A 25,950-nucleotide genomic window follows, 5' to 3' on the forward strand; every position below is an offset into this window, starting at 1 on the left:
TTAGACATTTAAATTGTTAGCATATTCTAGTTATTTTACTAAGTGCTAGATGGGTGTGTTTTAGATCAGAAATCCTGAAACTTATTTGGTCTATTGTTTACTTTGCAGAAAAAGAATTTCTGTGCACCCCCTACTAATCTGTCATATTTAAGCCAACTGAGACAAACAGAAAAGGCTTTTCAATTGCACCTAATGCTACCACTCATCCTAGATGTTCCAGCACTTGGAGACAGGGGGTTAGTATCACCCACTTTGAGAAACACTGTATTGGCGGTGAATTCTTGTATTTTTCTCCATGAAAAAACTCTAGGTATGTCCAGCAGATGGACAAAAAAGGGAGCTAAAAGAGAAAGCCTGTTCTTCTATCTAGGGCTTTGGGGTGAGAGATACTGATAAAGACATTCAAATGAAGAACTGGTTAGCTCCTCATCAGGAAAACTATACAGTTCCATGATTTGGGTTATGTCATAGGAATCAGGAAACAAAGCAGGAACTGTGGCCTCTAGACTTTCCAACTGAGTATCGGGCATCTGGATGTCACTTGGTAGACTCAGAGTCATGATGGAGTCCTGTGTGCAGTTGGAAGGGCCTAAGGGATGAGTGTGAGAGGAGCTGCAGAAATCTGAAACAGCAGGGTAAGAAGTATGAGCATTCGTAGGTTGTTGGGGTAAGTTGGGCAGTTTGTTGTTTAAAAGTTTCTTTTTTGACATCTTTAGTGGTTGCTCTTGCTGATTCTGTTTTCTCCACTTGAGTCGCCGGTTCTTGAACCAATTCTGGCAGTGGGGAAAAAAAGAAAGAGAAATTATGGTCTGTTTAAGGGATTAGTTCATGAAAAAAAGTTTAAAACTTATGTCCTCTTCAAGGCATCATGATACTAAATTCTTAGAGTGTAGAGGTTGGTATGAGTGGGGTCAATAGGAAGATGAGTAAAGGATCAAGTTTATGATCCCAGAAAAGGATAGAGGGAAGAATGAGGGTATGTGTCATGTAAGAGATTGTGCTAAAGGTTCTTAACAGTAGAAAATAAAGCTAGTTCAGGGGTCTAGAGGGAGGTAGGGGGTTTGAACTGGAGAATTTTCCATGGTTATTTTAGGCTTTCATTTTGAATAATATTCCAGTAAAAATTGGCAGACTTATCAGACCCAGAGGTTGTAGAGGGAGTTCTTTGTCTGTTGGTAACATTTTTGAAAATACATTAGAGAATTTTCACGTGAGAAGATCATAAGGGAGGGAATCCACTTGAGTAAGTTCTTCCTCTAGTTAAGCTTTATAGGATAACACTTCTAGAGTTCTAATTCTAATTACTCATTATATCTATGATCCTGTCGCTTTTCCCCTGAATCTTTGTTTTCCTTGTCTTTTAAATAAGATGCAGGTGAATCTAATATATGCAATATTCCCAGTTCAGTACTGGCACATTCATTTATTAAATAAACTGGTATTATGATGTTAGAAGGAGTCCAGATTGAAAAGTAGGAAGTAGTTTGGTTAAGATTCTAAGAACAATCTCAGGAGGTAAAACAGACCTTTACTGTTGACTCTGGTAGCTTGAGTTTCAAAGCCATTTTCTTCTGAAGATTTTTATCCAGAAACATGGTATGGCTAAACAGAGACTCCAACTCTTCATGCTGTTCTTTGGTGAATGAAGTGCGTTTGTGGCGCATCTTTCTTACTTCTGTAGGGCAGAAATGCACAAATGGTGGATATAATAACACTGACCTTGTCCTCCCAAGTCCCCCTAATCTGGACTCATTTTGAATCCAAGAGGGTGGGTGACTGAGCCTTATGTAGTATTCTTTATTTTCTGAGATTGTTTGTTTTTCCTAGCAAAAATCTCCTCTTCATTTTTTTGTCCTGTACTATATTTGCTTTGGAGACTGACTCCCTTATATTTCAATTTTATCAGTTTTCTTCTGTCTACCCTACCTAATTTCAGTATAACAAATAGTAGTGATTTCCTTTCACTTTTATAGTCCATTTCTTTTAGAAACTAGGAATAAACACCCATATCCTTACACTCAAGGATAATACTCTTCAAAATAGGTCACTTGCTTTTTTAAGAACACAGTCCATCTCTTTGGGTTTCAATCCTGGCTCTCTGTTGGGGTTGTTTCTGGCAATGCTGGGAATTGAATCCAGAGTCAGCCACGTGCAAGGCAAATGTTTAATTTTCATGTTGGCCTACTCCGTCACCCACCTTTTTAAATGTAGGTTTTATTACATCAGCTTTCCTCACTGGTGATTGATTCAACTTTCACAGCCATTTTCCTTCTCTAGATCAGGAGGTAGGACTGAAAGTTCCAACCCTCGATTCATAGTCCCTTTGACAGTTATCCCTTTCCTTATTAGGTGCTTCACAAAATTCATTCTCCTCAATAAAAACCCAATTGTGGTAGAAAGAGTCTTATTTTGAATAATAAGCTCCTATATAGTTATTTTATTTTATTTTTCCTTTTTGGTTCACACCCAGCGATGCACAGGGGTTACTCCTGGCTTTGTACTCAGGAATTACTCAGCAGTGCTCAGGGGACCATATGGGACGCTGGGAATTGAACCTGGGTCGGCGGCATGCAAGACAAAAGCCCTACCCGCTGTACTATCGCTCCAGCCCTATATAACTTTTTATGTTTTTGAAGGATTTCAGGTACTGAGTACAAGGGACCCAGTATTATAGAAAAGACACTCCATCGATCTTAGGAAATTCCAAAGATTTTGGCATTTGTGAGCCAGGAATTGTGGACAAAGATCAAAATATATGAATTATATAAAATCATAACATAGCAAATATATTGTGACACAATGTTGTAGGTAAATTGGGCTAAATAATCCATTATGTAAAATAGTAGAATATGAAAGTATACAGAAATTTAGTTTTATATGTTGTCCTTTACTGTATTATTATTATTATTATTATTATTATTATTATTTGCTTTTTGGGTCACACCCAGCAATGCTTAGGGTTCACTCCTGGCTCTGCACTCAGGAATCACTCCTGGCGGTGCTCAGGGGACCATATGGGATGCTGGGAATCAAACCTGGGTCGGCCACATGCAAGGCAAACGCTCTACCCGCTGTGCTATCACTGCAGCCCCTACTGTATTATTTTGAAACATTTTTTAAACTGCTTTTTTGGGGGAAGGAGGCATGTTAGTTTGGCTTACATCTTGCTGTGTTTAGGTATCACTCCTGGTGGTGCTCAGGGGACCATATGATTCCAGGGATCAAACTTTTGTTTAATATATGCAGGAAAAGAGCTTAACTGCTGACTATCTCTCAGTGCCCAGAAATAGATTTTTTAATTTAATAATGTATCTTGAAGTTTTTTGTGTTATTTCATAAAGTTTATCTTTTAAAAATATGTCACAAAATTTAGTTGAGTTGTTATTCATATTGAGCAACATAAGAAAGAAATTAATAAAGCAATTCCATTTAAAACATCAAAATGAATAAAGTACTAATGAATAAACTAATCTAAATAGACCAAATACATGTATTGGTATAAAATACATGTATTTATAAAAAGTATAAAACGTTGCTGAAATAAAAAACGCAAAAAGAAAGACATTCTATGTATATGGAATAAAGTCTTAATGTTGCTCAGATAGCAGTATATCCAAAGCATTCTACATATGATTGTATCCCTATCAAAATCCCAATATTTTTTGAAGAAAAAAATATTTCTTAAAATTATTTCAAGGATCAACAAATGGCCAAACAATCTTTAAAAAAAATAGAATTGATAGACTTATATTTCCTGAAATCAATACAAACTACTATAATAAGCATATGATGATAGAAATAACAATAGAAGAGATTATATATGTATTATATATATCATGAGGCTATATGGTCAAATAAGTTTATTATTATTTTGAAGTTACACTAATGATGCTGAGGGGCTATTCTGTCTGTGCTCAGAAGTGACACCCAGAAGTTCTGGAGGAGACCATATAGGTACTGGGGATAACTAGGGTGGGTTGCATACAAGACTCTGCCTTAATCTTTCTCTAGAGTCTGACCAAATGACTTTAAAAAAAAATATTTAAAGGGGCTGGAGCAATAGCACAGTGGGTAGGGCATTTGCCTTGCACACGGCTGACCCGGCTTTGATTTCCAGCATTCTATATGGTCCCCTGAGCATCGCCAGGGATAATTCCTGAGTGCATAGCCAGGAGTAATCCCTGTGAATCACAGGGTGTGACCCAAAAAGCAAATAAAAAAAATTTTTTAAATTGGTTGTGTTTCTGTGATTTACAATACTGTTAATGATGGTATTCCATGTGTATAGTAATCAAATTATTTTGAGAAGGATGCCAAGAGCATTCAAGTGAGGAAGTGCAAACTCTGCAACAGATGGTATTAGGAAAATGATATACATGTAGAAAAGAATTTAGATTGTTATATTAACATATACAAGACTTGATTCAAAACAGTTCAAAATAAAGTTTTACCTTTATTGTAAAAACTAAAATAACTACAAAAATTGTGGAAAAAAACAAGAAAACTTCAGTGACATTGGATCTACGAATTATTTCTTGGATATAGTACTACAAGCATAGGCAAAGAAAGTGCAAATTAATTACTTTTTGATTAAAATAAATGTTTTCTTCGCCAGAGAATACAATATACAGAGTGAAGTAGAAGCCTATGGAATGGGAGAATATATTTGCAAATCATAATCATTTATTTTTTTGGTCAAAATCATTGCTTTTTAGGTCACACCGAGCGATGCTCAGGGGTTACTCCTGGCTCTGCACTCAGGAATCACTCCTGGCGGTGCTTGGGGGACCATATGGGATGCCGAAGATCAAACCCAGGTTGGACGCATGCAAGGCAAATGCTCTACCCTCTGTGCTATCGCTCCAGCCTCACAAATCATAATCATTTTACGATGTTAATACCCAGAGTACATAAAGAACTCTTAAAATTCAACAAAAACAATAAAATACTTTTAAAAATTGGACAAAGGAATTGAACAGATATCTCTTCAATGAAGGTATGAAAATAGTAAACAAGTAGATGAAAGATAGTGAACATAACCATTTACAAAGGTAATGCAAATCAAAACCATAAAACAACCTTTAACATTTCATTTGACCATAGATTCTATAGGATTCTAAGTATGAACAATAACAGTCAGAAAATAAGTATTCACAGGGATGTGGAGAAATTGGACCTTTTGTGTGCTGTTGGTGGCAATGAAACATGGTATGCCATTATAGAAAATAGTATGTTGATACCCCAAAAACTAAAAGTAGAATTACCATGTGATATAGCAGTTCTATTTTTGGGTATAAAGAAAGAAAGCTCACAAATTGATAGTTGCACAACTCATGCTAATAGTATTAAAAGCAACTCAGGTAATCATCATGTGAATGGACACAAAAGCAAGGCACATATATATATATACATATGTATATATGTATATACTTACATATATACATATATAATAAAATATTATTCAAACTTTAAGTAATGACAATTTTGACACATGTTAAAACATCTATTAGTCTTAAGAACATTAGGCTACATGAGACAAACCACAGTATTATAAATATTTTATGATTTATATTTTTCAATTACCATATTATTAAATTTTTATGTTTTATTCCTCATACTCCTCTTCCTTTTTATACTTGATTTTTGTTGGTGATCTCATATTGGTTTTCTAATTTCAAAGAGCACCTTTAGGATTGTTGCTTTGAAATATTTATCAGAAAGTTTAGAAAAATCTGATATTCTCCTAGCTTGGTGTTCCAGAGTTCTCCCAGAAATGCTAAAGATACCATCTAGTATCAGAGAATGAACCTGAACTCCCAAAATGAAAAACACACGCTCCATACCTTAGCTTATTTCCCCATCCTTTGTTTTATATTTCTAAAGGTAATTCTTTTATACCAGTCCAGGGTAACTATTCTTATGAAGAGACTACTGGTCCCAAGGAATTATTTTTCTCTGAAATCCAGGCTAAGAAATTTATCTGCAGAGTGAAGGAATCAGTTCTCTGGGCCTACAGCCTTCACGACTCTTTTGAGAGATAGTTTCATTATAACTTAAATAGCTTGTAAACTAGAATGTAATATAAGTAGGGGCATATTACTGGTCACTTGTTTTATTCCTCTTACTGGAAATGCCATCTCCCCATCTATGCCAGTGAAACTGTAGTCTACTCCTGCTAAATTAGACTTTTCTGGCATCATACTACATTGTTTCATCTGCTATTTGTATAGTTCATTTTGTGAGATGGCAATTGATACCATTATTTTCTTTTTAAAAATAAAGTTTTCAAATAATTTCTCAAATAATTATTTGAAAACTTTACTTTTGAAATTGGCATGTTTATTCAAACACCAAATAATTTCTGTTGAGATAAAGATTAAAATTAAATTGCAAATATACAGTTCTATGCAGTTGTCTGAAGGGAGAAACTGACATTTTTCTAATAAATTAAATTTCAAAATTATGCATTTATTACCAAAAATGCAATAGGTCTTTCAATTTATTCAAGTCATTTATGTCTTTTATAGTTCATGGTAAATTTCACATAGATGTATTTATTGCCGATAAGTCTATTTATTTTGAGACAATTGTACGTAGACTTAAAAAATTTTGATGCTACTACTATTATTATTATTTAGTTTGGGGCCACACCAGGCTGTGTTCAGGCCTTACGCCTGACTCTGGACTCAGGGATCATTGAGGGCAGGCTTGAGGGATCATTTGTGCTTCTGGAAACTGAACCCGAGTGGGCTATATGCAAGGCAAGTGTTTTACCCTCTGTACTATCACTCTAGCCCTGTTCTATCATTCTAGCCCCAAAACTATATTTTATATTTAATAAATGCTTTAAAACAATTCATATATTTTTCTTTAATATTTTTATTGAGGTACTGTAATTAACAAAGTTATTCATAGCACCCAGTTTACATCAGCCATGATCAAATTCCTTGTGCAGTTTTCCCGACCTCAACCCCATCATACCAGTATCGAAGATCACTCCCACCTGGGCTCTAGGGCCATATAGGGTGCCAGTGACCAAACTCAGATCAGACGCATTGCAAGGCCATAACCAGTGTCCTATTACTCTGGCTCCAATGATGTTTATTCTTTTGTTTGTTTTTGGACCACACCTAGCATTGTTCAGGGATTACTTCTTGGCATGGTGCTTGTGGGACTATCTGTGGAACCAGGGTGCTAACTGCGGTCAGCCACATGCAAGACAAGTGCCATAACCTCTGTACTATCTCTCTGGTCCTCATGGTTGTACGTTAATTGATATTCTCTCAATGTATTAAACTGTCTTATACAATATTATATTTTTATCAGTAGATTATCTAGAGAGATTCTTTCTTTTGCAAATAACACTTTTGCTTCTTTATTATTTAACTTATTTATTTTGTTTTGTTTCATTTGCAAGATATACCAGTCAGTGCTTCACAACACCTGTTTCCTTGGACATTTTATCTTTTATTCACTTTAATACCAATGTTTCTAATGATTCTTCATTAATTCTTTAATGCAGAGCTCTTTTGACTAAGAACATGCCTTCTACTTATAACCTTAATGAAATTTGTATTGTAATTAATAAACATTGACTTTCTAAACATTTTTGCCATCCTTTGATATAATCATACAAACTATGTTCAAATGTTAATGTAGGTTATTAAATTAATAGATTTTATTTCTTAAAGACATAAAATAAGAGGATCAAAATGTGTCAGGAGGAGAAAGAAAAATTCCTGATGATTTCACTCATATTTAAAAGAAGAAAGAAAAGAAAGCTAAGGAACAAATATCCCATTTAAGCAAACCCTTAGGCCCTGATCACAGAACTAAGGGTACCAGAGAGAGACAGGAAGGGGCACAATCCCAATTATGGTTTACTTCTTCCTTCTATCTAAATTTGAAATTAAAGTAGTAATTCTCAAGTATGTTGTGTGAATGTGTTTACTGCCCATTAGAGAATTCATTACATTTCTATTTGTCCTTGTTTTGGGTTTATACCCAGCAGTCCTTAGGGTTTTCTATCTCTGAGCTTTACCTGCTGTGCTATCTCTTTGCCCCCTACCCCCCACTGTTCATTTTTACGTAGGACAAGGTATAGGGGTGTGTGTGTGTTTGTGTGTGTGTGTGTGTGTGTGTGTGTGTGTGTGGTTTCATAAATGAAGATAGGCTAGGAAGATTTTCTACTCTAGAGTTTCCTTTACTATTGCTTTTGCGAAATTATCAAAGGTTTGCTTCTTCTCTTTATCCTTCCTCCTGTTCTCTTTAAAGGAGAACATGGCTCTCCTTTCTTTTTATTGTATATGTTTAGAAGTCTCTTGCAAAAGAACATATATTTTTTTGCAGAATGTTCTGTTGTGGATGAAAAAATTTGTTTCATGATATCAGGATACTAGACTGTTCTTCTACTTTCTGACCTATTTGAAGTTTTCTAAACCTATAAATTAGCCTGCAGAACCACTCTCAGATTCAAATGCTTTTCTCAGAAAGGTCTGCTGAAGCGTATGTAAATTGATGTTTGAAGATTTTTCAAGTTTTGATGATTCTTCCTTCTAAATCATTGTGTAGAGTTAAGTGGAAAGCCATAATCAACAGCTCTTTCATTTGAAAGATAAGGAAGTTGTTAGAAGAGACTGTTTATTGTCCGGGATTTGTACATAAAGCTTAATGCAAGAAATGATTAAATTATCACTTAAAGTGGAAATATTTCAAATGTAGAATCAAATAGATAGATTCAAGAGTGTGCAGAATACTACAAATGCAAAAACAAATCTCTTCTTTTTGAATCTCGCATAAGCTTTAATTTAATTTGATTTTCTTTTACGTGTTGTGGTTAAGCATACACAAATAGATAATACAGGGTTTTTTGTTGATGAAATAATAAATATTTGTTATAGTATTCTGTATTGTTGTTTTCTTTATTTTAGTGTTGGATATCAACCCTAAGTGTTTTTGGCTTCACCGGGAATTGCCCCTTTCCTCTTCCCAGAGAAGCTTATCATGCCCTTGCTAACATCTCTAATTTGGTTAAAGTCTATCTTCAACCTTTCTTTTGTGTTGGATATTAACCCTAAGTGCTTTAGTCTTCATAAGTTAATTGCTCCCTTTCTTCCTCCCTGAGAAGTTTAACATGCCCTGCTAGCATACCTAACTTAGTTAAAGTTTATCTTTAACCTTTCCCTTGTATTTTACCTCTCATTGTCACAGTTCCCCAAATCAGTCTTGATTGTAAGCCAAAACTTTCTGGTAATTCTGAACTTGTATTTGTACTGCTTTGTATTTGAAGTGTTGTATGTTTGTACCTGCTTTTCTATTTCCCCTATTGCCTTTTTATATTTTACTATAGAGCAATGTTCTTTGGTTAAACACAGAAAGACCATTAATGCTATGGTCCTAATATTTGGGAGTTGATTGATGCTGAAATATATCTACTCCTGGGCATAATCACTTGGTCATCACTACTTGACTCAGGCTTCAGTTTCTGTAGTTCCTAACACCCCAAAAGGGAGGTCCTACCATGGGACTGGGATGGACCCAGGGCTAGTGGCAGAACTACCCGGCATCAAAATGGGACATTCTAGAAAGCATAAATGCATGGTCTTGATGCAAACTGTTACAACCTAAGAGACAGGACACCCATGAGGAAGGACAAACTCAACTGACCTGAGGACTTAGTCTGGGATTTACAGTAAAAGTCTTGCTTGCTCTCAGAGCCCAGACAACTAAGTGTTAAAAGTCTTGCTTGCTCTTACCCCAGAGAACTAAGTGTTGGGATCTTTGTCTCTTACTGTGTCTATCCAAACAACTGCAAGTATTGATAACTTATATAATTAGAGGGAAACATAAAAGCAATGTAGTTGTCCCTGGGAGACAGAGCGTCTTCTTGAGTTGCTCTCCCTAAGAGAATTTCCTCTGCCGAATATAAATGACCAATGACCAATCACACCTGTCCTTAACTCAACCCCCCTTCAGATATTCTATAAGTATGCTAGCAACTCTGTAATAAAGGGGCCATTTTCACCATCAGACTGTGGTCCCCAGCTTCCCAGTCTTCCCGTCTCTCTGTTGGGGAGCCCTGGGGAGGTGAGGAGGCGGGGAGGCGGCTCAGGGCCACCAAACACACACACATATCCAGCAGCAGCAGCAGCAGCTGCCGAGGATTATTTTGTGAATTTACAATAATATTGCTTTACATAAAGTTTACTGCACCCCACCAATCACCAAAGTGCCCAAAACCCCTCCCCCTACTGTTTCCATCACTCCTAGTATAATTTTTATTCTCCTCTCCCACTACTGCTTGGTTATCAGCTTAGTAACGCAAGACCAAGGGATTGTCATTGATACTATCTGCATATATTTTCTTTCTATATTTCACAGATGAGTTGGATCATCTGGTATTTGTCCTTTTTCTGACTTACTTCACTTAACATGATAACCTCAGTTCCAGTCATTTGCAGCAAAATGCATAATTTCATCTTTTCTTGCAGTCACATAGTATTCAATTGTGTGTATATACCAAAACCACCTCATACATTAAGTTGTCAGAGGATATTTGTGTTGTTTTATATCCTAGTACTGTATGTTGTAATGAACATAGTTGGCTTATATATTTTTAAAATTAATGTTTTTATGTTTGGGGAATAGATGCCAAGAAGTGGAATTGCTGGTTCATATGGAAGTTCTATTTTTTATTTGAGGAATCATAAAATTGTTTTACATAAAGGATGAATCAGAACATCTTTATCAACATTGAACTATAATTTCTTTTTTGGCACATCCCTGCCAACATCAGTTGTTTCTAATCTTTTTGATACATGCCATGGGTCTCTCCTGATGGTACTTTGGAAGCATATATGGTGTTGAGGATTGAACCAGGGCTGGTCACATGTAAGTTAAGCATCTTAACCACTGTATTATCTCTCCAGTCCCAATTACAAAAATATATTTTGAATATATTAGGGGGAAGGGAATTTAAAAATCAGTAGCTGCTTTAAAAATATAAAATACAATTATAACATCTTATAAGAAGAGGGGAATAATGGAAGAGTTAGGACTAAGAAGAACTATACTCACCAGGCTCAGTTGTGGTTTGTGCCGTCAAGGGTGTGCTAGACTCATTCATGTTGGTTAAAGAGTCTAACGGCTCTGGGCCCATCCTCTCCATCAGAGATACTGTAATCTGTGGTAGGTAGCCTATAATGGAAAAGGAAAGCTGATGAAGTAATTATTTCAGAGAATGATAACATTTTTTGTTGTTGCTGTTCACTGTTGGTGGCTACACTTGGGGGCTACTCTGTCTTTTTGCTGGGATCTGTGGCAATGCGCAGAGAGAACCATCTTCTGTCTGGAATTGAATCTGGGCCTCCTGCATGCCAAACATGCGCATAAACTGATTAACTCTTCAGCTCTGCAAAATGACCTTTTAAAGGGGCCCAAGCTTCAGAATGATGTTAGTGTGGATAGGGCATTTGTCCTGCATGCAGCCAACCTGCATCTCATATAGTCCCCTGGGCTTTGCCAGGAATGATCCTAAGCCCTGAGCACTTCTGGATGTGGCCCACCCTGTGCCCCTAACAAAAAGTGCCTGAGCTTGCCATAATCACTTGAGGCAAATGAGATTAACTGCTAGAACATCTAGTCAGTTGGAAAATGGTTCATGTTATATTCCATAGAAAAATCCTCCAGATCTTACAGTATCACTGTATCACTGTCATCCTGTTGTTCATTGATTTGCTCGAGCAGGCACCAGTAACGTCTCCACTCATCTCAGTCCTGAGATTTTACAGCCTCTCCTTACTTGTCTTTCCCAACGATTGGAGGCTCTTTCAGGGTCAGGGGAATGAGACCTGTTATTGTTACTGTATTTGGCATATCGAATATGCCACAGGGAGCTTGCCAGGCTCTTCCGTGTGAGCAGGATACTCTCAGTAGCTTGCTGGGCTCTCCAAGACGGATGGATAATATATATCAGAGAATACAAGCATGTTAAAACCAAACACATGGGTGCTGCTTTAGGCACATCAGTGGGCTAGACTATAAGAGGTCCCTATAAGCACTTCCAGATTTACAGCAAAAAATAAAATGTTGAAAATATTAAGGGAAAATTGGTATCAGTGTCTTTTTGACTCAGAGTAGAGATTATTGAAACACAGGCTATATACAGAAAGATGAATAAATTAGGTGATTATGCTAGACTAATGACTAATTATGCTAGACTAATGACTAATGACTAATTTCTTATTAGAAGTCAAGAAAGACTGACCATGAATACATATCCTTAAAAGTGCTTAAAGTTAAGAACTATCAAATCAGAATTCTATATCTATGAAAATATCCTATAAGAATGAAGATGAGGGCCAGGTACATAACTTAGTTGACTAGTGCATATGCTTTGCTTATGGCTAGCCCAGGTTCTCTACTGGCACTGCCTGAACACTGTTCCAGGAGTACCTCTGAGTCCCACCAGGTAAGGCCCAAAACCAAGGGGAAAAAATGGTGAAATGAAGGGAACTATGAGAATTCTAGCCAATAGTCTTGTTCTATAGAAATATATATTTTAAACTTATTTACAAACTTCCTCCACCCTTCTCGGAGAGAGCCCGGCAAGCTACCCAGAGTATCTTGCCTGCACAGTAGAGCCTGGCAAGCTACCCATGGTGTATTTGATACGCCAAAAACAGTAACAACAAGTCTCACAATGGAGACATTACTGGTGCCCACTTGAGCAAATCAATGAGCAATGGGATGACAGTGATACAGTAATTTACAAACAGTCCTTGAGGTTAATAGGAAAAGATATTAGAGGGAAAGTTGGAACTTCCACAATAAAGGAAGAACCATGAAATAGTACATATCTGCTTAAATATAACAGATTAACATTTTCTCAAATCATTTATGAAAAATGAAAGCAAAAATTATCACATTGTGTTTTGTTTCTTTTTAACTTTGCAGATTCACAGCAACTTGCAAAATTTATAGAGAGGGAAGTCTTGTGTACCCTTCACCTAGCTTCTCTCAGTAGTGATGCCTTGCATTATTCTAGAACAAGAAGAAAACCAGGAAAATTACATAGGTATGATCCCTAAAGTTTCTCCAGAGTTTACTAAGAGCATTGTTGAACTTAGAATGGTATGTTGCAGTTCTGATTTTTTTTTTCTAAAATAGTATTCTTTCCTTCCCTTTGTTGCTACTCTTTTTGCTATGACTTTTTTATATGCTCAGTTGTGTTACTTGCTGAGGATGAACACATTTGGTTGTCTACTTATTGGACATTGCTGTGGTGCTCACACTTATGTTCCTCCTGTATCTTACTTCTGGATAGTTTTCTTACATCTTTAGTTGTGTTGTTTACTCAGGGTCACTACTTTAGTTTTGTTATTTGCACAGGACTGTGTACTGGACACTTGGGGGGCACTTTGTTGAGATGGGAATTATCTCAAGAGATGATTTATCTTATGAGATGAAACCCTTATAGCAGATTTTCAAGGATTTTACTCTGTGTGTGGGTGGCCCTGGAGACTGAAAAGACTCAGGTTTGTAACGCAGGTACTTAAAACAAATGAGCCCTTCCCTAGGCACAAGAGGGGGTTATTTTGATTGGCTATTTTGGTGGGAAGCAGGAGAGGTTATGGTCACATCTGGTAGTGATAGGGCTGGCTCTGTCTGAACCTCGTGATTCTGGGGAACCCAGGGGCCAGTTGTATGCAAGACAAATGACTTAACCCCTATATTATCTCTCCAGCTTTTCTACTCAACTTTCTCTTTGTTTCGGTCAGATTTGTGTAATTCATTGACAGTTCTTCCAAATTCCTTTGACTACCTGTTCTTCCTAATAAAATTCTTTTTTTTTGGGGGGGGGGTCACACCTGGCAATGCACAGGAGTCACTCCTGGCCTTTCACTCAGGAATTAATCTTGGCAGTTCTCAGGGGACCATATGGGATGCTGGGAATTGAACCCGGGTAGGCCGCTTGCAAGGCAAACGCCCTACCTGCTGTGTGCCCTACCTGCTGTGCTATCGCTCCTAATAAAATTCTTGCAGGTTAATCCTACCTAAACATCTACTTCTTTAGGGAATCCAAACTAAGATATCCCTTTTTCTCTCTTTATCTTTGTAATTCTAGTTAATCCAATTTCTAAAAGGAGATTAAATTCAAGCCTAAGGCATTTAGGATTCATGTGGTTGTTGTAACTGCCCTTCCTTTAAAGATAGCTGTCTGTGGGCTCTAGTGGACTCAAACTAGAGAGAAAGCAGAGTATTGACATACTCACTGTATTGACCATGGTCTTGTACCATTTCATCACAGTAATCATTTAGGTGGGAATAAGTATCGGTCTGGGAAGTTCCAGGATCCACTCTGTTCATCTGGGCACAAGAGGGCTGCATTTGTAGGTCTGTAAAATCAAGTTGGGGAATGAAAAGCAGTGATTTTGTGATTTCTATGGATGCAAAGTATTTAAGGCCAATTAGTTTGAATCTCAAATCACCCAAATAGCACATCCATAAATTTAAGGAAATGGTAGGATTTAGTTCCTAAACCAGTAATCCCAGCACACAAATTATAATCTCTAGCAAATATGACTATAATGATGATTCACTGTGTACTTTTCTATAAATTACAAAGACTGCTGCAGTAGGATACTCAAGGGATTGGGATTACCATTCTTTAAAAAATAATTCAGACCACTACTGCTCAAACCCTTCAGGACTCTGCAGTACACGTGGGTTAAGTCCCACATCTTTACTTTCCCTGTTCTAGGAAGCCTTACAGAACAAACAGATCTTAGAACAAACTGATCTTAGATCAAGGCAAAATAGCACTTATTTTGAATTTCAATTAATTTTGTGCTTAAAACTTTGATAGGTGTGTATATTACTTAGATCTCTTGTTACAAAACTGAGTTACTTAAGATGTAAAGTACATGGGCCACAATTTGTACTCTTGTCTGGGCTGGGTAAATCTCTGAGGTCCTCTTCCTGTCTTTGTGTTCTGGCTACACTGGATTTCTTAAATGAACCTATTTAAGTGTTCACACATCCTCTTCCACTCTATTACTTCCTTTATAACACCAAGCCAACACTCACTCTCCTGTCTTTTCTCAGTTTAAAGAAGAGTCTAGAAGATAGAATTTCTTTTCATCCTACCGCAGTATTGTCTTAACTTTTAGCATTCTTTATTGTTTTTCTAAAACCTATTATAATTTTATTCACTCATCCATTTTTCTGCTCATATTTTGTTATCCTGAAAAAATGGCAATAAAAGCGGATATGACTGGAGCCATAGCACAGCCGGTAGGGCGTTTGCCTTGCATGCAGCCGACCTAGGTTTGATTCCTCCATCCCTCTCCGAGAGCCCGGCAAGCTACCGAGAGTATCCCAGCCGCACGGCAGAGCCTGGCAAGCTACCTGTGGCGTATTCGATATGCCAAAAACAGTAACAACAAATCTCACAATGGAGACGTTACTGGTGTCCGCTGGAGCAAATCGATGAGCAATGGGATGACATTGACAGTACTACAGACAGTGCCTGTCAGTGGATGGAAAATATAGATTATTTTTGCCTGTGCTTGGAAAGAGCTTATGGAGAGAACTGAAGAGTGAGTGAGATAGTAAAAGAGAAGTAAGTAATTACCTAAACATTTGAGTAACCTAATTAGCAGTTCTCAAAGTGTTCTTTTCATCCCTGAGATATTTTCAGCAATTCCTGAGGCAAAATTGTATTCAAAATATAACTAAGTTTCTTAAAAAAAACTCTTATTCTATCATGAGTGTGCAGCAAAATCAATTTGGAAGAGTTGCAATATTCAGCAAATCAGGTTTTACAAGCAACCAGCATGTGACAAAGAACATAAATATTTACACCAATGTATAAATCCTTGTCACTTCAACTAAAAAAAAAGTTAGAAAGGGAAAGACAAATATTTGATGACCTCATTTATGTGTGATATTTAAGGAAACAAAACATGGTAATAGACAATTACCATTGAAAACAACCCCTTATACTTTGACAGTAGAATTGAGATTCATAAGCAGGAATGGGGTGGGGGATGGGATAGTAAGCAATGGGAAGGGACCTAGTGGTGAAGGGATTTTGGAGATTTCACCACTAACAAAGTGATAAAGAGATTTACTCTCCAAAACATAAATATTTACACATTTGGGACCATTGCTGCCTTAATAGGAACAAAAAGATTCCTGGAAGACCAATGGGATTTAATGTTTACAGAAGACCAATGAGATTTAATGTTTACAGAGTAGGAAAAATCTGTTGATATAATTTCAAATTTTGCCTCAAAACTACCGTTAAAAATTAAACTTGTTGACATTGTCTATAGTTTTAAAGAATATTTGCAATGATTACAGAGACCATTTGAATCTCCATTCTTTTCTAACATTATCTTGGCATAAGCCAGTTTCAACAAAATCATGTAACAAGAGACGGAGCCAAAGGCGAAAAGAATTTTGCTTCCTTTGATTAAGGCAGAGTCAGTGTAATATAAATCAATAACTTTCTTCTCATGAATTTTATTTTTGGAAAATATAGCTAACATGTAATGCATTTATAATATTATTTTTAGATAAACTGCTCTTTTAAAATTTCTCAGTTTAAAGTTTGAATGTGGTAAAGGTTTGTAGGTAAAACAGAAACAGCATCAGATTATTGACCAGTTGGGGTGCTTGCCTTGCACTAAGAAGACCTGGGTTCAGTTCCCCAAGCTCATTAGGAATGATCCCTCAGCACAGAGATAGGAGTAAGCCCTGAACATAGCCAGGTGTTGCCCCAAATCTAAAAGACAAAAACCAAACAAACAAACCCAGGGGGCTGGAGCAATAGCACAGCAGGTAGTGTGTTTGCCTTGCACGTGGCGACCCGGGTTTGATTCCCAGCATCCCATATGGTCTCCCCCCCCCCCCCCCCAGCACCGCCAGGAGTAATTCCTGAGTGCAGAGCCAGGAGGAACCCTTGAGCATTGCTAGGTGTGACCCAAAAAGAAAAAACAAACAAACAAACAAAAACAACCCAGAGAATCAAAAGTTCTTTGTAGTCTTCTTCATAATAATAGTATGATAAATATTATATATATGTTGATATATATATATCTATATATCTCAACACCGAGTGGATATTCAGGGTTTATATTCAGGGTTCACAGTTCTATGCTCAAGGATCATTTCTGGTGGGGCTCAGGGGATCATATATGATTCCCAGGATGAAACCTGGGTTGCCCACATGTAAAGCAAGTGTTTTATACACTGTTCTATCACTCTGGCCCTGGTGTCTTTAATAGCTTTTAAGAACATAGAGATTGAGATTGAAGTGTTTTGAACAGGGGGCTGAGACACAGCTCAATGGGCTGGAGCACACAGATTGCCCAGATTCCTTCCCTTGTATCATATGGTCACTCAAGCAAAGTCAGTACTAACTTCAAGGCACAGAGCTGGGAATAGCCTCTCAGGACTGCAGGGCATGCAACCCTCAAAACAAAAGTACTTTTAAAAGCAATGATAGAGGATAGGTCAGGGTCTGGCACTTAATTGAGGAGAAAGTAAACTTAGTTAAGCATTTGTTCTTCATTATAATACTTAGAGAATTACTCACAGTTCTATGCTGTAAGTAATTAGAGAAAATGCAATAATACAATGATGCAGTAACATACAATAAAAATATCAGAATATTATGCAAATGATTATAAACATAAAATAACATTTGGAGACATTCGTTTTCCATGGCTTTCCATGCATGTGATTAATTTAATTCTCCACAAAACATGTGTTAACTATATTGCTACAATCTTACACATAAAAAGAAGTCATAAAGTTTTGGCAATTTCAAGATTGAAAACAGGATTACTGCATTAACTTAACAAATACTTTACCTGTCTGTCATAAATGAACACTTAGTGATTCTCCAATGGACAAAACAAAAATTGCTTCCACAACTGAATGTTTCAACTAACGTGAAACATTCTAAATTCTGGAAAAGGCCAGGCTGGCAGACTATGAAAGCTTAAAAGGGAGCTAGTAGACTTAAACTCTCGGTAATAGGAACGTCACTACCCCCTGACTATTTGAGGCAGTGAGAGCTTTTGATTTCCTTCTGCTCTCAATTTACACACTTTCTATCATCTTAATTACTGAGAACAGAGCTGAATGATTTGCGTGCTTGAACCTTGCTCCACTGACTTGTCATTCCTTTTGACCACTCTTGCCCCATCTTACAAACCCCTTCCCCCTCTCGTCCTCCCCTCTTACTGCTTACCTGTAATGAATCCTCTTGGAGGGCCTATTTTCAAGTCTGGTTCTTGCATCTCTCTGGAAATGTTTCCGGTAGTGTATCCTAATCACAGGAGACCTATTTAAATACAGTTTGGGATACAATCAATCTGTGTGTCATCCAGCCACGCCCCTAATATCCCACCCTTCATAAAGACTTTTGGTAATTTATTTATCCCAGTAGGCTTAGAGAGTAATAAAAGTTTTAGTGAAAATAGAATCTTATTCTTTCACAGTCAAATTCCTTACCTTGACCAAACCTTTAGTTTGGTCTCTGTGGTCTTTTGGTAAAACACCTCTTTAACTTTAATTTTTTTTTTAACACCATACCTGGTGGTGCTCAGGGGTCACTCCTGGCCATGATCAGGGTACTGGGGATTAAACCCATTGTGCTATCACTTCAGCCCTTAACTTAATTCTACTTAAAGTATGTATCTATAAAACTGATGTCTAATCTGATAATCTGATAATTTTAAAGCAGATTAACGCCACATTGGTGGAATTTATATGTATGTTTGATAGGATTATCTTTTTTGTTTTATTTTGGACCACAGCCAAGGTGCTTAGAAATGACTCTTGGCTCTGCACTCAGGAATTACTCTTGGCAAAGTTGGGGGACCATATGGGATCCCGGGGATCAAACCTGGGTTGCCTCCGCACAAAGGAAGTACTCTACCTGCTCTACTATCACTCATGCCTCCATGATAGGATATTTTTGTACTATATTTGAACTGATCCTTAGTTCATCTTTGTGGATTTTTTTCTCTTGTAATGGTTGTGCTTTTTATCTACCCCTTCTCCCACAATGGTATATGATTATAAAGTTTTGAAGTTGCCTATTTTTTTTAAGTAAAGGTAGCACTGTCATCCCATTGTTCACCGATTTGCTCGAGCGAACATCAGTAACATCTCCATTGTGAGACTTGTTACTGTTTTTGCCATATTGAATATGCCACAGGTAGCTTGCCAGGCTCTACCGTGAGGGCAGAATAGTCTTGGTAGCTTGCCCGGCTCTCCGAGAGGGACGGAGGAATTGAACCCGGGTCTGTTGCATGCAAAGCAAACACCCTACCTGCTGTGCTATCACTCCAGCCCTATAAAAAGTACTTGACTAACAATTTAAATTGTGGCAGCATTCACCTGCCTGGCAAGCATGAGGGCATGAGTTAGATTCCTAGTTCCACATTCTTACAGCATGGTTCCTGAGGCTCTGCTGTCTGGAAACCCCAGAGTGTGAGATCTCCAACACATAGCCAGGCATAAGCCCATGCCACAACTATAGTATACAACACCCCAGTACCCAATACTGCACCTAAGAGATGTGTTTACAGTTTGCCCAGTGTGTGACCCCTCAAAGGGCTTGTGCGTGAGCTTCACAGTGATCCATGCTGAGTGCCATAGCCGAAGAATGTGGCTTTTTGTGTGAGCAACACAACTAAGTGTGTAACCCCCATCATCATGGTAACAATGAAAGGAAGGGAAGGTGAGAAAAATATCAGAAATGGAACTTGGGTGGTGGATGTAGTTAATATACACACATTGTATATATGTGTGAATATATATATTGTGTGAAGTCAAATCCCTCACATTCCATAATTTTCAAAACTGTAAGTAAAAAAAAGAATAAAAAAATAGACCTTGAAAATATTTAAAAGTGTTAATTAAAAAGTCAATTGGTTTTTATGTTTTTTCCTCAATAATAAATTGTTATTTGGATTTTTGATTTGTTTTGGCGCCATGCCTGGATATGCTGGGTTTACTCCTGGCTCTGTGCTCAGGGATTACTCCTGGCAGTACTTAGGGGACCACATGAGATGGTGAGGATCAAACTTGGGTCAGCTGCATGCAAGACATGCACCTGCCCTTTGTACTATTTTTCTAGGCTCCTTTGTATTTTTTTAAATACATATTTTATTAAGGCACTGTGATATGCAGAGTCATTCAGAATTGAGTTTTCAGACATGCAACATTTCAATACCAATCCCACCTTCGGTGTCAATTCCCTACACCGGTGTCCACAGCTTCCCTCCCACTACTGAACCTGCTTCCTTTCACTTTGTTTTGGGGGTGGGGTGCTGGGGACCACACCAGGCAGTGCTAACTCCTGGCTCTGCACTCAGGGATTATTCCTGGCAGGCTCTAGGGAACTTGTTGGGTGAGTTGATGGGAGACAACCCAGTTTAGCTGCATGTTAGGCAAGCTCCCTACCTACCGTGCTATTGCTCTGGATCCTGAGCCTGCCTCCTTAGGACTGGCACATTTTAAAGATTAATTGTTGTTTGGATCGCATGCTTTTATTGTTGGCTATGTGCTTTAGATGTATAGATATACCACACCTATACACTGCTAATGTACCTCAGGCCCTTGGCCTGTTATCATCCATCTTTATCTTCTCCTTTTGATTTCTTGCGTCCTCTGTCCTTTTTCTTCATCTACTCTGGGGTCAATAATAATATCAGAAACCTTCCTCTAATACCTTGCATTCCTTCATCCCGTTATTGTTTACACCACAGATAAGTGAGATCATTTTGTGTTTATCCTATTTATGATTTACTTCACGTAAGATGATATCCGCCAGTTCTATTCAAGTTGTCTGAATTGCATGATTTTATCATTCCATGCAACTTCATAATATTCCATTGTGTATATGTACTGCACCGTCATTGGACTCATTGTCATTAGAACACCTAGGTTGATTCCATAGCCTAACAATTGTGTTTAGTTCTGCAATGAATAATGGTGTGCAGATGTCCTTTTGAATGAATGTTTTGTGTTCTGGAAATACACATCAGGAAGTGGAATTGCTGGGTTGTATGGCAGCACTGTTCTTATTTTAATGAAGAATCTATACGGTTTTCCAAAGGGTTGAACCGGATGACATTCCCACAAGCAGTGCGTGAGACAGTTTCTTTTTTCACATTCCATTCCAACCAACACAGATTGTTTCCATTTTTCTACTCTGATAAGTGTTGTTTTAACTGGTGTGAGATGATATCTAATTGTTATCTTGGTTTGTGTTTGCCTGATAAGAAGTGATGCTGAGCACTTTTCCATATGCCTATTGACCATCCATCTGCCTTCTTTAGAGAAGTTTTGTTCATTTCCTCCCCTCATTTTTTGTAGGGTTTGGATTTTTTTTTGTTAACCCTTGTGAGTACATTTTATATCTTGGATATTAACACTGTATTGGACGAGTTGAGTGCAAATATTTTTTATTATTCGGTTGGATGTCTTTTAGTTTTAACCCATTTCTTTTGCAGCTCATAAGCTCTTTAATTTGTTTTTTTTTGTTTGTTTGTTTGGTTTTTGGGTCACACCTGGCGATGCACAGGGGTCACTCCTGGCTTTGCACTCAGAAATTACTCCTGGCAGTGCTCAGGGGGCCATATGGGATGCTGGGAATCGAACCCGGGTCGGCCGTATGCAAGGCAAACGCCCTACCCGCTGTGCTATCTCTCCAGCCCCCAGCTCTTTAATTTGATGTAGCACTATTTGTTTATTTTTGTGTATGCTACCTTTGCTAATAGAACCATATCATTGAAAACACTTTTGAGGTTTGGGTGTTCTGCCTGGATTTTCCTCAGTTTTATGGATTCCTGTCTAATCTTGAGGTCTTTGAACCCCTTTGAATTGACTTGAACTGATTGAATCAGTTATGATTCGATTGCCCTACCTGCTATGACTGTTTTCTGACCTCTCTGGAATTTTAACAGTGAATTTTCCCATCTTCAATCTTCTAAATTGCTGTTTTTAAGCATATTTGCTATTATGTCCCCCTGTAACACTGTGGTCCCGTTATTCATTGATTTGCTCGAGCTGGCACCAGTAATGTCTCCATTGTGAGACATGTTACTGTTTTTGGCATATTGAATACACCACGGGTAGCTTGCCAGGTTCTGACGCTCGGCCGGGATACTCTCGGTAGCTTTCCGGGCTCTGCAAGAGGGACGGAGGAATCGAACCTGGGTCGGCTGCGTGCAAGACAAATGCCCTACCCACTGTGCTATAGCTCCAGCCCATTACGTCCCCCAAATGCTATTATTACTTTTTCACAAGTATGTAGTCCTGTATTGACAAAATTCTCCATCATTTATTTTTTATTCTTCTCTACCTTCCTTGAACAGTTTTATTTTCTGTTGTAGAATCATTAGTAATTCGTTTAGTGATGGTCTATTATCTGTAAGCATTTTTAAATGTTCCTTGCCCCCAAATATAGTTATTACCTTGTGGATATGACACAATAATAGATTGTGTGTAGAGCTTATTTCAAAATCTGTGATAGTAAAACTTTCATTATTTTGGGAGTCTTATTCTCTACTTTTAAGAATATGTGCTTTTCACAAAGTCTACATTTTTACTTTAAATTATCTAGGGAGAAATTGTTTTATTTATATTTTCCCTGTGTGCAACATAAACGCTATTGAATTTACTCGATTTTGGACATTTCTGAGTCATTATATCTTCAAATATTATGTTTCCTTCATTATCTTTGCTAACTCCCTCTGTGGTTTCCGTTCAGTTTCTACTAGACTTTCTCATTCTATTTTTTTATATTTTTTAATTATAGCTATTTCCTTAGCTTTCTGAGATGTAGCTTGGTTAGCTATATGGCAAATTCTGATATATTATACATATATTTTCTATCTATCTATATATAACATTTTTCATTCCACTCTGGCTTTTGTTTTCTTTTGTTCTATAATTTTATTTTTTCTTTGGTGCTTTGCCCAGTAATTCTTGTCTCCACTTTCCTCAAAGTCTTACTTATTCTGGGGCTGGAGCCGTAGCACAGTGGTTGTACGCCGCCAACCTGGGTCCGATTCTCAGCATCCCACATGGTCCCCTGAGCACCAGGGATAATTCCTGAGTGCAGAGCCAGGAGTGACCCCTGTGAGTCGCCGGGTGTGACCCAAAAAGCAAAAAAAAAAAACCACCTTACTCATTCATGTTTTACCTTTCTTTATTCCCCACATTTCCTAACAATTTTTTATTTTCCTCATTCTTGTTAACATTTAATACTATATTTTAGGTCAGAGTACATTTTTGTATTTTATTTCTCTAATGTATGGAATTCCCAGGAGGAAGTGATCCTAGACTGGAAAGTCCTGTGTTCAGTTTGAAATACTAGCCTGAGTTGGAACAATATAGTGGAAACTACTGATAGAATTTAAAGAAGGGGAGACAAAAAATTAAATTTTTTTATTTTTTTAACTGAATAAAAGAACCGTCCTTCATTCTCTTAAATCAGAAAATTTTCATACACGATTATGTAGGGCTGTGTGCTGCTACTTTTATTGACTTAGAATTTGAACAGCAGCATTCAGGCAGGCCCCCTTCAGTAAGAAAATTCATACCACCAAACTAGAACGGACACAGGTCTTGTTTTGACAAACAAATATTTATTTATGCTCATGTTTTTTGGGGTGTGGGGCACACCCGGACATGCTCAATGTTATTCCTGGCTCTGTACTCAGGAATTACTCCTGATGATGCTGGGGGACCATATGGGATGGGACGCTTGACCGAAGCTGGGTTGGCTGCATGGAAGGCAACGCCACACCGACTGTACTATTGTGAGGCTCCTTCCTGACAATATTTATTCACAAATAAATTAATTGTGCACACCCGGCAGTGCTCAGGGATTACTTCTGGCTCTGTTATCAGGGGTCACTCATAGTGGGACTCAGAGGAATTTAAGTGGTGCTGGTGTTGGACTGGGGGACCGCACTCAAGGCAAGCGCTTTACCGGCTGTCCTGTTACTCTGGCCCCCCAAACAGATTTTAAAATTGTTAATATTTACTGGTATTTCAGAAAGAAGTAGAATTAGATTCATTTAAAACAATTAGTTTATTAGGTGTTATCTGTCTCCTCTAGGTACTAGTTGCTTTGAGAGCTGGAGCCAATTCCCCTGCGGTTGTGTGCGTCCGGGAACGCAACTGGAAGAAAGATGCTTCCTCCATGGCGCAATATCTCCATCTTGTGGAAGTTTAGAACAGCGTCGTTCAATTTATTTTTTGTAAATTAGGGTTTCACAGACTTGATTTTCAAGTGCTACATCCCTCTCTTGTATTATTATCATCACTATTGTTATATATTTAAGCTGGTCATTTTGAAATTTCTAATACTATAGAATCGTATTCACTGTCCAGCGAAGTCGTTCACGCACTAGTCTACATCAGAAGTCTCTTGATTCTGCCTTTCCCGCGGAGTTCTTAGCTTGGATTCAGGCGTTACAGGAAGGATTGTAGGAACCAGCCGTCCCTAATTCTCGGCCACTTATTTCTCAGTGTATATGATGGTTCTAGTTGAAATTGTGCACAGAGAGAGCCACTGCCGGACCAACGCAAGTAACTAGTTACATTTAAAAAAATTACATTAAAAAATGGTTACATTAAAAAAAACCCCAAATTTTAGGGGCCAGAGTGATGGGACAGTAGGTAGGGCATTTGCCTGGCATGCATCACAGGGAGTGACCCAAAAGGCAAACAAAACAAAACAAACCTAAATTTTATTTGTAGAATGTTTGCGTAATCCGTGATAATTAAAAATACTAATATGATAGATGTTTTCTTTTCTAATGACAAAGAAAAATACTTTATATGAGCTGTGAGCAATAAACATATTGAGAATAAACACAAAGTATGCGTTTGGGAAAATCATATTCTAGTCATTTCAAAATAAGCAAAAGTGAAATCTTCAGAAATGAACTGAATTTAAGAAGCAAATTAAGTTTTGTTTTTAGTTTTAACTTTTCTTTATGTTTTTATTTTTGAATATCTTCATTTTTTAATTGAATCGCTGTGAGATAGTTACAAAATTGTTCATGGTTGGGTTTCAGCCATACAATGTTCCAACACCTGTGTCTTAACTAGTGCACATTTCCCACCACCAGTGTCCAATATCCCCAGTTATATTCTGGCCCCACTTCCGCCCCACCCCCCCATAGCATACACTTTTTGTCTCTCCCTCTTTCTCTCTTTCCCTCCCCCTCTCCCTCTCCCCTCCCCTCTCTCTCCCTCCCCCTCCCCCTTCTCCGTCCCCCCTCCCCCTCCCCCCTCTCTCCCTCCCTCCCTGCCCCCGGGCGCTCTCCCTCTTTCTTTCCTCCTGGACCCTGATTTTTCTGTCCTTGGATATTAGTCTCATACTTTAGCTATGATTATTTTTTATATCCCACTAATGAATAGAGTCATTTTATGGCTGCCATTCTCTATTACATGGAGATACCTTGCCGAGCGAAATTGGTCGCAAGGTGAGGGACAGACAGACACTGAAAGCTCCCTTTCGAATCTACCTGTTCATGGTGGTTCATGTTGAAGTAAATATATCCATGCTATGAAAACCAGAAATAGACAAAAAAGACAAAACTTCTTAGGTCAGTCTGATTACAAAGGAATATTCACAGCGTCTTTTTTTGCCCCTCCCCCCACACCCACACATCACACCACCACCACTCTCCAGCTGGACGAACCCACAGCCCCCCGCTCTTTAATGTAGCGCGTCTTCAGCTAAACAGGAATGAAAGAGGCTGAGGAATATTAAACCCGGCGGAGAACCGGTCGCTCCTTCTCCACGATTCTATGGTTCTCAGGTTACTCTCGCCACCGAGAACTCTATGGTTCCGGAGCCGGCCGGGAGGACCGAGTTTGAAAACCGTGGCGGGAAAATGGCGGTCC

The 25,950-nt window shown here is 38.0% G+C and overlaps 1 protein-coding gene across 1 annotated transcript; it reads right to left on the reverse strand.

The window, feature by feature from the left end:
• Positions 1-362: 362 nt before the first annotated feature.
• ARGFX (arginine-fifty homeobox) lies at positions 363-24,237 on the reverse strand. Its single transcript, XM_004606772.3, has 6 exons — positions 24,156-24,237; positions 18,263-18,340; positions 14,274-14,396; positions 11,077-11,196; positions 1,527-1,675; positions 363-773 (listed from the first exon to the last, which is right to left on the reverse strand). Exons 1-6 carry the CDS (start codon positions 24,235-24,237, stop codon positions 363-365), a joined length of 963 nt encoding a protein of 320 aa, XP_004606829.3.
• Between the last annotated feature and the right edge of the window lie 1,713 nt (positions 24,238-25,950).

Source organism: Sorex araneus, chromosome 2 (assembly GCF_027595985.1).
Source record: "Sorex araneus isolate mSorAra2 chromosome 2, mSorAra2.pri, whole genome shotgun sequence".
Classification (NCBI taxonomy): Eukaryota; Metazoa; Chordata; class Mammalia; order Eulipotyphla; family Soricidae; genus Sorex; species Sorex araneus.